This window comes from Excalfactoria chinensis, chromosome 8 (assembly GCF_039878825.1).
Source record: "Excalfactoria chinensis isolate bCotChi1 chromosome 8, bCotChi1.hap2, whole genome shotgun sequence".
Taxonomy (NCBI): domain Eukaryota; kingdom Metazoa; phylum Chordata; class Aves; order Galliformes; family Phasianidae; genus Excalfactoria; species Excalfactoria chinensis.
The window spans coordinates 14,684,309-14,695,293 of NC_092832.1; the positions used below are offsets into that span (position 1 = coordinate 14,684,309).

General features: G+C 58.3%; 3 protein-coding genes across 3 annotated transcripts; all 3 read left to right on the top strand.

The window, feature by feature from the left end:
• Window positions 1-231: 231 nt before the first annotated feature.
• Window positions 232-2,415, top strand: PLPP6 (phospholipid phosphatase 6). Its single transcript, XM_072343399.1, has 2 exons — window positions 232-625; window positions 2,045-2,415. The coding sequence occupies exons 1-2, from the start codon at window positions 232-234 to the stop codon at window positions 2,413-2,415; spliced, it is 765 nt and encodes a 254-aa protein (XP_072199500.1).
• Window positions 2,416-3,611: 1,196 nt separating this feature from the next.
• On the top strand, window positions 3,612-6,666 carry LOC140255419 (flavin-containing monooxygenase 5-like). Its single transcript, XM_072343004.1, has 8 exons — window positions 3,612-3,864; window positions 4,076-4,264; window positions 4,341-4,503; window positions 4,717-4,859; window positions 5,005-5,204; window positions 5,315-5,664; window positions 5,785-5,857; window positions 5,975-6,666. The coding sequence occupies exons 1-8, from the start codon at window positions 3,733-3,735 to the stop codon at window positions 6,312-6,314; spliced, it is 1,590 nt and encodes a 529-aa protein (XP_072199105.1). The 5' UTR covers window positions 3,612-3,732; the 3' UTR covers window positions 6,315-6,666.
• A 208-nt stretch (window positions 6,667-6,874) lies between these two features.
• LOC140255432 (flavin-containing monooxygenase 5-like) lies at window positions 6,875-10,900 on the top strand. The gene is made up of 8 exons (XM_072343020.1): window positions 6,875-7,461; window positions 8,253-8,441; window positions 8,518-8,680; window positions 8,983-9,125; window positions 9,265-9,464; window positions 9,538-9,887; window positions 10,213-10,285; window positions 10,377-10,900. Exons 1-8 carry the CDS (start codon window positions 7,327-7,329, stop codon window positions 10,726-10,728), a joined length of 1,605 nt encoding a protein of 534 aa, XP_072199121.1. The 5' UTR covers window positions 6,875-7,326; the 3' UTR covers window positions 10,729-10,900.
• The last annotated feature ends 85 nt before the right edge of the window (window positions 10,901-10,985 follow it).

The following is a 10,985-nucleotide window of genomic DNA, read 5'->3' on the forward strand; positions in this document are numbered from 1 at the left end:
CGGGAGGGGACCTCCGGCCGGCAGAGGGCGCTGCGGCCCTGCGCCTCGGCCCGGCGTCCGTGCTGCCTAGCAACCGACACGGGCCGGCGGAAGCGGAAGTTTCGCGGCCCGGCGGAGCGGGTACCGGGGCGGGCGGGCCGCAGCAGGCGGGGTTGCGGCGCGGGCCGCCGGCGACGAGCGTCCCGGTGCCGGGTGTCCCGCGTGGTCCTTCCCGGGCCCGGCCCCGCCGCCATGCCCAGTCCCCGCAGCAGCCGCGAGCGCCGCAGCGCCCGCCCCGAGTTCGCGTCCCTGCTGAGCCAGCGCGGCCCCGGCGCCCCGGACAGCCCGTCCCGCCGCCGCGAGTCGGCCGGCTCCGCGCCCCCGCCGCTGCCCGAGGAGGACTGCATGCGGCTGAACCCGTCCTTCGTGGGCATCGCCCTCAGCTCGCTGCTCGCCGTCGACCTCTGGGCCTCCAAGCGCCTGGGAGTGTGCGCCGGGGAGGCCTCGGCGTGGGGCAGCGCCCGCCCGCTGCTGAAGGTGGTCGAGGTGTCGGGGCACGGCATCCCCTGGCTGCTGGGCACCTTCTACGGGCTCTGCCAGAGCGACAGCTCGGCCGCCAGGGAGGTGCTGCTCAACCTGTTCTTCGGTGAGGCCGGGAAGGGGCTCCCCGGGCGGGAGGACGGGGCCCGAGGGAAGGGGAGAACGGAGAGAACCGGAGGGATCTCGGCTCTCACAGCCCCGGGGAGCCACGTGGCTCCCGACGGCTGCCAAGAGCTGAGGCATCTGACAGTTGCTCAAGCACACAGACAGCAGTGCCCGCAGGCTTGCTGCAGGCAGTACCTGCTTGTACTGATCCGTATCGGCCAGTGTGGAAATCTGGTTCAAAGCATGCTGTGTAATTACATGTGGTATCATGTTTTTTCCCATGGCATCCTGCTGGGTGGATGCAGATTTGACGTTTTAGCTTGCCTAGAAACTGCAGTAGCTCCAAAACAACAGAGCTGTCCTGAACCCCAGACCTGTGAGACACCAAGGTGTCACACGCGGATAGTCTGTATCAAAATGTTTGGTGGGGAGTGTAAGCTTTAGTGCATCTCGTTCACTTAGCAGTGTGTGGTCACATCTCCGATCCTGGAGAGCTGGTGGGAGGCCCTTGGTGGGAGGCCCTCCCTGACATCCAGATGCAATAAAAAGGATTGAAATGAGCGTAGTTGTTTAAGAGAAAACAAACAAGCAACAACAACAACAACAACAAAAAAACCCTCACATAAAACAAACATTCATTCTTAAATGATTAACCAAAGAGAATGAACTGAAGTAGCCAAAGGACTTTGTGCCCAGTAAAAAGGGTTACAACAAGCAGATATCAATCTCTCAGACAAGGCTTCCTAGAAAGAAGCAGCCGCAGCTGCCAGCACTGAAAGCTGGCTAAATAGGAGAGAGAAGATACTGCCAGCTGCCCTTGCCAGACAGTGGTTGACTTCTCACGGGTGCTTCTGACTTCTACCACAGCAGCCTGTAGCACTCAGAGGAAGCCGGTACTAAGCCATCTTTTCCTCAGCTCTTAAAAGCCAAAGCCTTGTTACCTTTTACACATTGGTGCCCCCAGCAGCAGGGAGAAGCCGGGTGAGGAGCTGTGAGCCCTCAGACTGCTGAGGAGTGCCTAGACCCCCCTTGCACTGAGCCACAGCCGAGCACCTGAAGCAGATTGATCATTTACCTGGGTCAGTGCACTCTGTGCAAAGTGATGCTGAATCAGCATGGGCTGGCAGGGACTATTAACCTGTTGGGTGCCTTCAAATTAGGGAAGGATTTGAGCCCTGAGTCAGAAATCGAATTTCACACAAGAAGAAAAGCCCAGCCTAGAGTGCTGACAGATGTGCTCATGCACAAGTCCAGGCCCTGGATGAGTGCTGTGTTCTCCTTGCCTGGGCAGTGCAGCCATGGGAAATTCCACCTTCCCTTAGCAGCTTTGGTAGCTAAGCATTTTCATAGATAATGGCTTTGCATTGTTTCTCGTCTCCTATGGGTCCATTTTTGCTCACTTGCTGTTACTGTCTCCTAGCACTGGTGCTGGATCTCGTGCTGGTGGCAGTGGTGAAAGGGATCGTCAGACGGCCGCGGCCAACACACAACAAGATGGACATGTTCGTCACCGTCTCAGTGGACAAGTATTCCTTCCCATCGGGACATGCCACCAGAGCTGCCCTGGTCTGCCGCTTTGTTCTGCACCACCTGGTGCTCGCCGTCCCACTGCGGGTCCTTGTGGTGCTCTGGGTTCTCATCGTTGGCATTTCCAGGGTCATGCTGGGCAGGCACAATGTGACGGATGTGCTGTTCGGTTTGTTCCTGGGCTACGTGCTGTACAGCGTGGTGGAGTACTGCTGGCTCTCCCCACTGAATGCACCTGCCCTCTTTGCACTCTGGAGCCATTGATGGCTGCACCCCTCCCAAGGGAGGAGGCACACACCCTGTTCTCCAAGCACACATGGAGAGGGGGTGCTGCGACTCATATATGTCCAGCCAACACTTAACACTAGTGGTGCTGCAGGCTCCCAGGCTTGTAGCTAGACACTGGGTGCTGTCTTGCCCTGCTGATGGGCTGTCAGGCAGAACATGTGCCGGCCAAGCAGCTGCATTGACTACTCCAATGACAAACTGGTCCCTGCAGAGCCTGGGAAGAGGTCAGCACATCCATCCGGCAGCTCACTGCTGATACTGTGAATCAGCATGCCCTTGCTGGGCACCTGCTGTATTAGTCTATGGTGTATGTGGTAGCTGGGGCTTTGCAAAGGTTTCTCTGCAATTGCCCGCATATCTGTGTGCTATAAATACACTGACCGTGTTGCTGTTGTGAGTGCACTTTCTGCAGTCTCCTCCATAATACCCACCTGGGGGGGAGGGACTCTCCGAAATCCGTTCTCATGTTTATAAAGAGCTCTGCCTTCTAAGTAACGTGTCTCTTCCCTTTTTCATGTGACTCAAACACTGCCTGGAGACCAGATCTCAAACAACAAGGCCACAGGCATCTGGCTGCCAGTACAGTGAGGAAGGGATGGGGTGGCCAAGGGTTTGGTCCATCCATTCCCTCTCCAAGAGGCAGGGAAGCAGCTCCCAGCAGCAGCCTGCTTCTAAAACCACTATACAGAGCCATACAGCTCTTTTGTTCCCCTTCCAGAAGCCTTTCTGTTGCGCAGGGGTGACAGCAACATGCCCCATGGCACCCATGTAGGATGCAACATGCGCAGCAGGATGTGTGGCATCGGTCATGGACTGAGCAAGTCAGGGGCAGAGTCCAGGGCTTGGGGACTTTTGGCCCCTCTTCACACTGCCAAGGGGCAGCGCAATGGCAAGCTGTGAAGCTGTTTCACAGCACGGCTGGAAGCAAGCACCTCTTAGTGTAATCAGGGCTGGACTGATCCCAGAGGAGGCAAAAGTCCAAGGGAGTTTTGATTCTACAGCACGCATGTCATGGGGCTGGGCTGCCCCGCACCCCCCCAGCAGCCCCAGACACCCCAGCGGCGTTCCCTCTCAGGGTGTCCCTTCACAGGGCTCTCTGGCTGAGCGCTGGGCAGCTCCTGGCACAACCACTGACGGAAAAGCGAAGCGCCAGAGTGAGCTGTGTGCTGACTTCCTGCTCCACGGCCCCGTGGGAGGAGTGACGGCGGGGGGGGGTTGGGGGGGGTTGGCTGCTGACTGCCATACGCCATAAATCCAGGCTGCGCTGATCGCGGCAAAGCGTCGGAGAGCGGCATGGCGAGGCGGGTGGCCATCATCGGTGGGGGCAGCAGTGGGCTGTGCGCCATCAAAGCCTGCCTGGATGAAGGGCTGGAGCCTGTCTGCTTCGAGAGAAGCGGGGACATCGGGGGGCTATGGAGGTTTGAGGTAAGCCGTGCCGGCTGCAGGCTGTGTGTTGTAACTATCACCAGGGGGGTCAAAATGACCGTGGTGGGATCTTCGAGCAAGGGCTGAACACACATATGCCCCCCAACCCAGAGAGTCCTGGGGACAGCAGAACTCCCCCAGCCCTATTGCAAGGCAGTGACCTGCTATGGGACAGGCCATCGGGATGCTCAGCTATGCCCCATGCCTGCAGGAGAAGCCCGAGGAGGGCCGCGCCAGCATCTACCGCTCCGTCATCATCAACACCTCCAAGGAGATGATGTGCTTCAGCGACTTCCCCATCCCTGATGACTTCCCCAACTACATGCACCACTCCAAGATCATGGAGTACTTCCGCATGTACGCCCAGCGCTTTGACCTGCTCCGCCACATCCGCTTCAGGGTGAGCACTGGGGGCTGGGGGCAGCACGGGGACAGGACCAACCACAAGGACACTGACATCCACTCTCCCCACTCAGACCAGTGTGTGCCGTGTGACCAAGTGCCCTGACTTTGCCACCACGGGCTGCTGGGAGGTGGAGACCAAGAGCGAGGGCAAGCAGGAGTCAGCCATCTTCGACGCCGTGTTGGTGTGCACCGGGCACCACACTGATGCGCACCTCCCGCTGCATGCCTTCCCCGGTATGCTGCCGTGTGCCCTTGCTGTGCAAGAGAGCCCAGGAAGCTCTGATGTTGCTGTCCCCATTCTCCTCCCTGCTTTTCTTCCCAGTCCTACGCATTTTTGCTGTTCAGCCCCCTGTTGGGTCTTGCAGAGCCATGGTGGGCTCCTCAAAGGTCTTGCTTCATGCTTTGGAGGTGGCCCTGCAGCCCAGCATTCCTCCCTCCTCCCCACAGGCATTGAGAAGTTCAAGGGCCGCTACCTCCACAGCCGTGACTACAAGGAACCCCGGGAGTTCATGGACAAGAGGGTTGTTGTCATTGGGATTGGGAATTCAGGGTCAGACTTGGCTGTGGAGATCAGCCAGACAGCCAAGCAGGTGAGCAGCAGCTGGGGGGGGGTGAAGGGGTCACCAGAGGTAGGGCATCCTAAGGACAGTTCTGTGCCAAGGTATCTCCTCTGGGCTGTGCCCAGTGTCCCCATGACCACCACAACAACAAGGAAACAATTTCATCCTCACCCAGGTCTTCCTCAGCACCCGCCGAGGTGCGTGGATCATGAACCGCGTAGGACAGCAGGGCTACCCCATTGACACCATCTTCACCACTCGCATGAAGTTATTCTTGCAGCATCTGATGACCCCCTCCATGGCGAGCGACTACGCAGAGAAGCAACTGAACATGAGATTTGACCACACGAACTACGGCCTGAAGCCAAATCACAGGTGCCAACAAACGCATCTTTCCAACAATGTCCATTTCTGGGGCAGAGCATCCCCAGAGCAGAATGCTGCAAAGAAGTTTCAGTGTCCTGATGGCTCCTTCTGTCCTTCAGGGTCCTCGACCAGCACCCAACTATCAATGACGACCTGCCCAACCGCATCATTTCGGGCAGGGTGAGGGTGAAGCCAAACATCAAGCAGTTCACGGAGACATCTGCCATCTTTGAGGATGGCACTAAGGAAGACATCGATGCTGTAGTCTTTGCCACAGGGTACAGCTTCTCCTTCCCCTTCCTTGAGGGCTATGTGAAGGTGGTGGAGAACCAGGTCTCTCTCTACAAATATGTGTTCCCTGTTGACCTGGAGAAGCCGACACTGGCTTTCATTGGCTACATCCAGCCTCTGGGAGCCATCATGCCCATCTCGGAGATGCAGTGTCGTTGGGCCACCCGTGTCTTTAAGGGTAAGTGAGACAAACTGTCCCCTGAGACTGCAGCTCTAGAACTGGGACAGATGGTGTCCAGTCATCTGCCTCCTGTGCCTTTGGTACTGCAGCCCCCTCACACAGGGCTCTTCCCCCCAGGGTTGCACAAACTGCCACCCAGGCACGACATGGAGGCTGACATCAAGCACAAGAGAGAGGAGATGGCCAAGCGGTAAGGCCCCATCAGGACCCAAATGGGATGAGGCAGCAACCTGTGAGGGCTGCTGGTGGGCTCTCGTGGCCAGGTCCCACCAGAAAGCAGGGTCCAGCCCCCTGTCTCCACCCACAGGTACGTGGCCAGCCGGCGGCACACCATCCAGGTGGATTACATCCCCTACATGGACGAGCTCGCCTGCCAGCTGGGCGTCAAGCCCAACCTGCCGCTGCTTTTCCTCACTGACCCCAAGCTGGCGCTGGAGGTGCTGCTGGGGCCCTGCACGCCCTACCAGTACCGCCTGCACGGCCCGGGTGCATGGCAGGGTGCCCGGGAGGCCATCCTGACTCAGCAGCAGCGCATTGTTCAACCCCTGCAGACACGGCATGTGGAGAAGCACACCTCCACCATGCCGCTCCTCTTCAAGCTGGCTGGGGCCCTGGCAGTCTTTGCTGTCATCTTTACCTACCTGTAGGCTGCTGACTCTGCCTGGTGGGGTTGGTAATGCTAGAGGGGCTGCGCAACCCCATGGCACTCACACCCCTCACATCAAGGGAACTCTCTGCTTGTTGGCATGGCCCCACATAATGAGTGCTATGTGCCAGACCCTCCCAGGTGGGGCAGACCCAAAAAACACCCTGCAGTGACCCTGGGATGAAGGGAAAACCCTTCCCACGTGTGGGGGAAAGCCCCACCCTGCTCAAGTATTGCTGTTGGCCGAGCAGAGGCCTTGTAATTCCAACGTGCCTCCACTGATTACACTCACATGGTTTCTACATTGCAAAGGTATAGCAGAGTTTCTAACCAGATTAAAGCGTTTTCAACAGAATCAGGTGCCTGTCCTGTTACTCACGCTCCCCTGTGCGCTGATAATACACATGGGCTGGGGCCTGCATGAATGCACACACGTGCATACATCCACAGCAAAGCAGTCTTGCCTGGGCCACACACAGCTGGAACAGATCCTGGAGATCACACCAGCACAGATCAGCCCCATCCCTGTAACCCACATGCAGCCCCCCAAAGGACAGCAAATGGGGACATGTGCTGGGGACCTGGAGTCGTGCCGATCGTTCCAGGCTGCCATGCACCAAGGCTGGCACTCATGCCTGGAGCATGCCTTCTATCTTGTTTTCCACATAATGACTTGCTAAAATCTGGAGCACAGCCACATCTCAGCCCCCACACCCAGGAAGTTCCTGGGGCAGGCTTCAGCATCATTACTTGCTTACAGAAAATAATGAGCCCTTTGCGGAGGGCGGGCAGGAGGTGTGGCATAGCAATGCAGGAACCTGTAGATCATGTCTGGATGAAACATCTCGTGATGGCCCAGTTGACCTCAACCATCCACACCAAGAAACACGGGGACATCCAGCACAGCTGAGCAGCACCAAACGCATCCCTCCTGTGCCACCCACCAGACTTACTGACCTGTGTGCCCAACGGCACAGCCTCCCCTGCCACCACCGCTGTCACTACTGCCAGACATGGCTGCCCAGAGAGTAGCCATCATTGGTGCTGGTGCCTCCGGCTTGTGTGCCCTGAAATGCTGCCTGGACGAAGGGCTGGCCCCCACCTGCTTTGAGAGGAGCGGGGACATCGGGGGGCTGTGGCGGTTCGAGGTAAGCACCGTGCTGTACCGAGCTGCCCTAGGCAGCAGCGCAGACAGGATCGCTTACTGTCAGCTAATGAAGCGCCGCTGGGACTTCCCCTTGGTGCAGAATGGGATGCTGGCAGTGCAGGATTGGTCCTGCCTAAGGAACCACTGCTGGAGACAGCTTTCAGCCCAGGGCTTGCTTTCCTGCCTCAGGGTGAATGTTTCCCATCTTTCCCTTCCCAGCCTGTCCTGCTCCCACCTATCCTTCCCACTGGTCCCAACTGCTCCCCAACACCCCCCAGCTGCCCCACCATTGCTGGCATTACTTTCCTATCCTTCCCAGCCCCTTCTTTCTCTGAAAGTCCTGGCTGCTCCTCATCCTTTACCTCTCCTACCTCCCACACGCAGGCACAGGCCACTGCCTTTGTTCTCCTTGCCAAGGGAAAACCCCAGAGCTTGTTTCTGCACTCGTCAAATGATGCCAGTGTCTCTTCTTCCCAAGAAGAGCCAACCTGGCATGCTCTGCTGCCCTACCCAGCCTTGCCAGGAGCAGGACAGCCTGGGAAACGCTACACAATCTTGGCATGGGGTTTGGGGCTGCTTGGCTAACATGATACTGGTTTTGCCCAATGGTAGAGCAGAGCTAATGCATGAGAGTCAGAGGCTGAGCTGCTGGGGCAGATACCAGGATCTGGGCTGAGCTGACACCATGGCTGCCTCAGTCCTGTATGACTGATAGGATAGTCATAGCACAGGTGTGTTTGGGACTGCCATCCATTCCCCTGGCCAGCACTGAGCTATGCCCAATGCCTGCAGGAGAAGCCTGAGGAGGGTCGCGCCAGCATCTACCGCTCCGTCATCATCAACACCTCCAAGGAGATGATGTGCTTCAGCGACTTCCCCATCCCCGACAACTTCCCCAACTACATGCACCACTCCAAGATCATGGAGTACTTCCGCATGTACGCCCAGCGCTTTGACCTGCTCCGCCACATCCGCTTCAGGGTGAGCACTGGGGGCTGGGGGCAGCACGGGGACAGGACCAACCACAGGGACACTGACATCCACTCTCCCCACTCAGACCAGTGTGTGCCGTGTGACCAAGTGCCCTGACTTTGCCACCACGGGCCGCTGGGAGGTGGAGACCGAGAGCGAGGGCAAGCAGGAGTCAGCCATCTTCGACGCCGTGTTGGTGTGCACCGGGCACCACAGTGACGCACATCTCCCGCTGCATGCCTTCCCCGGTATGCTGCCATGTGCCCCTGCCCCAGGGATGCTTTCCTCTTCCCCAGGACTCCTCACAGCACTATCCGCTCTGGCTGAGCCTTGACCCCCACCCGTGGTTGCTCCCCTCATGTCAAAAACCCCAAAGCCAAGCAGGGTGCTGAGGGTGGCACTGACCACCTCCCAGGTTGGAGATGCCACCACCTCCCTGGGCACCGTCCCTGGGCTGTTCCCACTGGGCTCAACCTGCTCCCAGAGCCCACACCTAGCCCAAGAAAAGGACAGACACCCCCACCCGGCACAGCCCTGCTCTCTCTTGCAGGACTGGACAAGTTTGAAGGCTGGTACCTGCACAGCCGGGACTACAAGAGCCCACGGGCCTTTGCAGAGAAGCGGGTCATCGTGGTCGGCACCGGGAACTCAGGCGTCGACATCGCGGTGGAGCTGAGCCACGCAGCCAAGCAGGTGATGTCCCAAGACAACCAGGCTCAGCATGCCTCTGCTCCTTGCTCCCAGCCTGTTTTTATTCCTGGACCATGCAGGTCTGTCTGAGTTTGTACCAGCATTGCACTTCACATTAAATGTCCCTTCTCACTTCTACCAGGTCTTCCTCAGCACCAAGCGTGGGACATGGGTGATGCACCGGGTGGCAGAAGGTGGGTACCCCTTTGACTTCTCCTACATCAGCCGCTTCATCCAGCTCCTCCAAAGCCTGCTGCCCCTCTCCGTGAGCAACTTCATGCTGGAGAGGAAACTCAACATGCGCTTTGACCACGCTCTGTATGGTCTGAAGCCAAAACACCGGTGAGTGTTTGTGGCAGCGTTATGGGGGCCTGCCTGCACTAGGCCCTGCATGAGCTCTGTTTGTCCTCATCAGGGTCTTCAACCAGCACCTGACCATCAATGACGACCTGCCCAACCGCATCATTTCGGGCAGGGTGCGGGTGAAGCCAAACATCAAGCAGTTCACGGAGACATCTGCCATCTTTGAGGATGGCACTAAGGAAGACATCGATGCTGTAGTCTTTGCCACAGGGTACAGCTTCTCCTTCCCCTTCCTTGAGGATTCTGTGAAGGTGGTGGAGAATCAGGTCCCCCTCTACAAGTTTATGTTCCCAGTTGACCTGGAGAAGCCGACGCTGGCTTTCATTGGCTACATCCAGCCTCTGGGAGCCATCATGCCCATCTCAGAGATGCAGAGTCGCTGGGCCACCCGTGTCTTTAAGGGTAAGCGAGGCGACACTTCTCTGAGTATGGCAAAGCCAAATTATTAGCTGCTGGCATGTGCTCCTCCTTTTATCATCCTTCTATGAAGGGATATAAAACGTTATTGCACTTCGCAACAAGTATTGCACTCTATTTCATCATGTACAGCTGGTAATGGATCTCCACACCTGCAAACCATTTTCCCTCTTTTATTTCTTTGCCCGTGCCTCTCTCTTGCCCCCTGCTTGGTGCCCCAAAGGTTTTCCTGTGCCACAGTGGCCACGCTGGGCGCACAGGGGCGCAACTGCTGAGAGCACAGCTCTCTCTGCTTCTCCTTCTTCCGTAGGTCTGCACGAGCTGCCCCCAACCAGCACCATGCTGGCTGACATCGCACGAGCCAAGGAGAAAATAGCCAAGCGGTGAGCACCCCGCGGGGCACCAACCCTGCCACCAACCCTGCCAACCTCCTCGACGGGCACACACAGATCAGCCCCCTGTCCCTGCCCACAGGTACGTGGCCAGCCGGCGGCACACCATCCAGGTGGATTACATCCCCTACATGGACGAGCTCGCCTGCCAGCTGGGCGTCAAGCCCAACCTGCCGCTGCTTTTCCTCACTGACCCCAAGCTGGCGCTGGAGGTGCTGCTGGGGCCCTGCACGCCCTACCAGTACCGCCTGCACGGCCCAGGTGCATGGCAGGGTGCCCGGGAGGCCATCCTGACTCAGCAGCAGCGCGTTGAGCAGCCCCTGCGGGGCACGGCCGGGCAGCCGCGCTGCAGCTCCGTGCCGCACATCTTCAGGGCCTTCTTCTGCCTCGGACTGATCGCGGCCACGCTCATCTACGTCTCCTTGTCCCCTTAGCCCCAAGTGAACAGGGCTGCTGGCCCTGCCTTTCCCCTCCCTTGGGTTTCGGTGTGGTCGGGAGTTGCACGGGGAACATTTTCCTCACGGAGAAAGGCAATAAAGCTCGTCCCTGTTCCCAGGCTCTGGGCTGCCCGCACAAACGCCTGCGCTGCGCACACGGCACGCGAGCTTTAAGCCGCCCTCCCACAGCAAAGATGGCCGCCTCTCCCGGAAGCCACACCGCCCTCAAACAAAATGGCTGCCCGGTACCATAG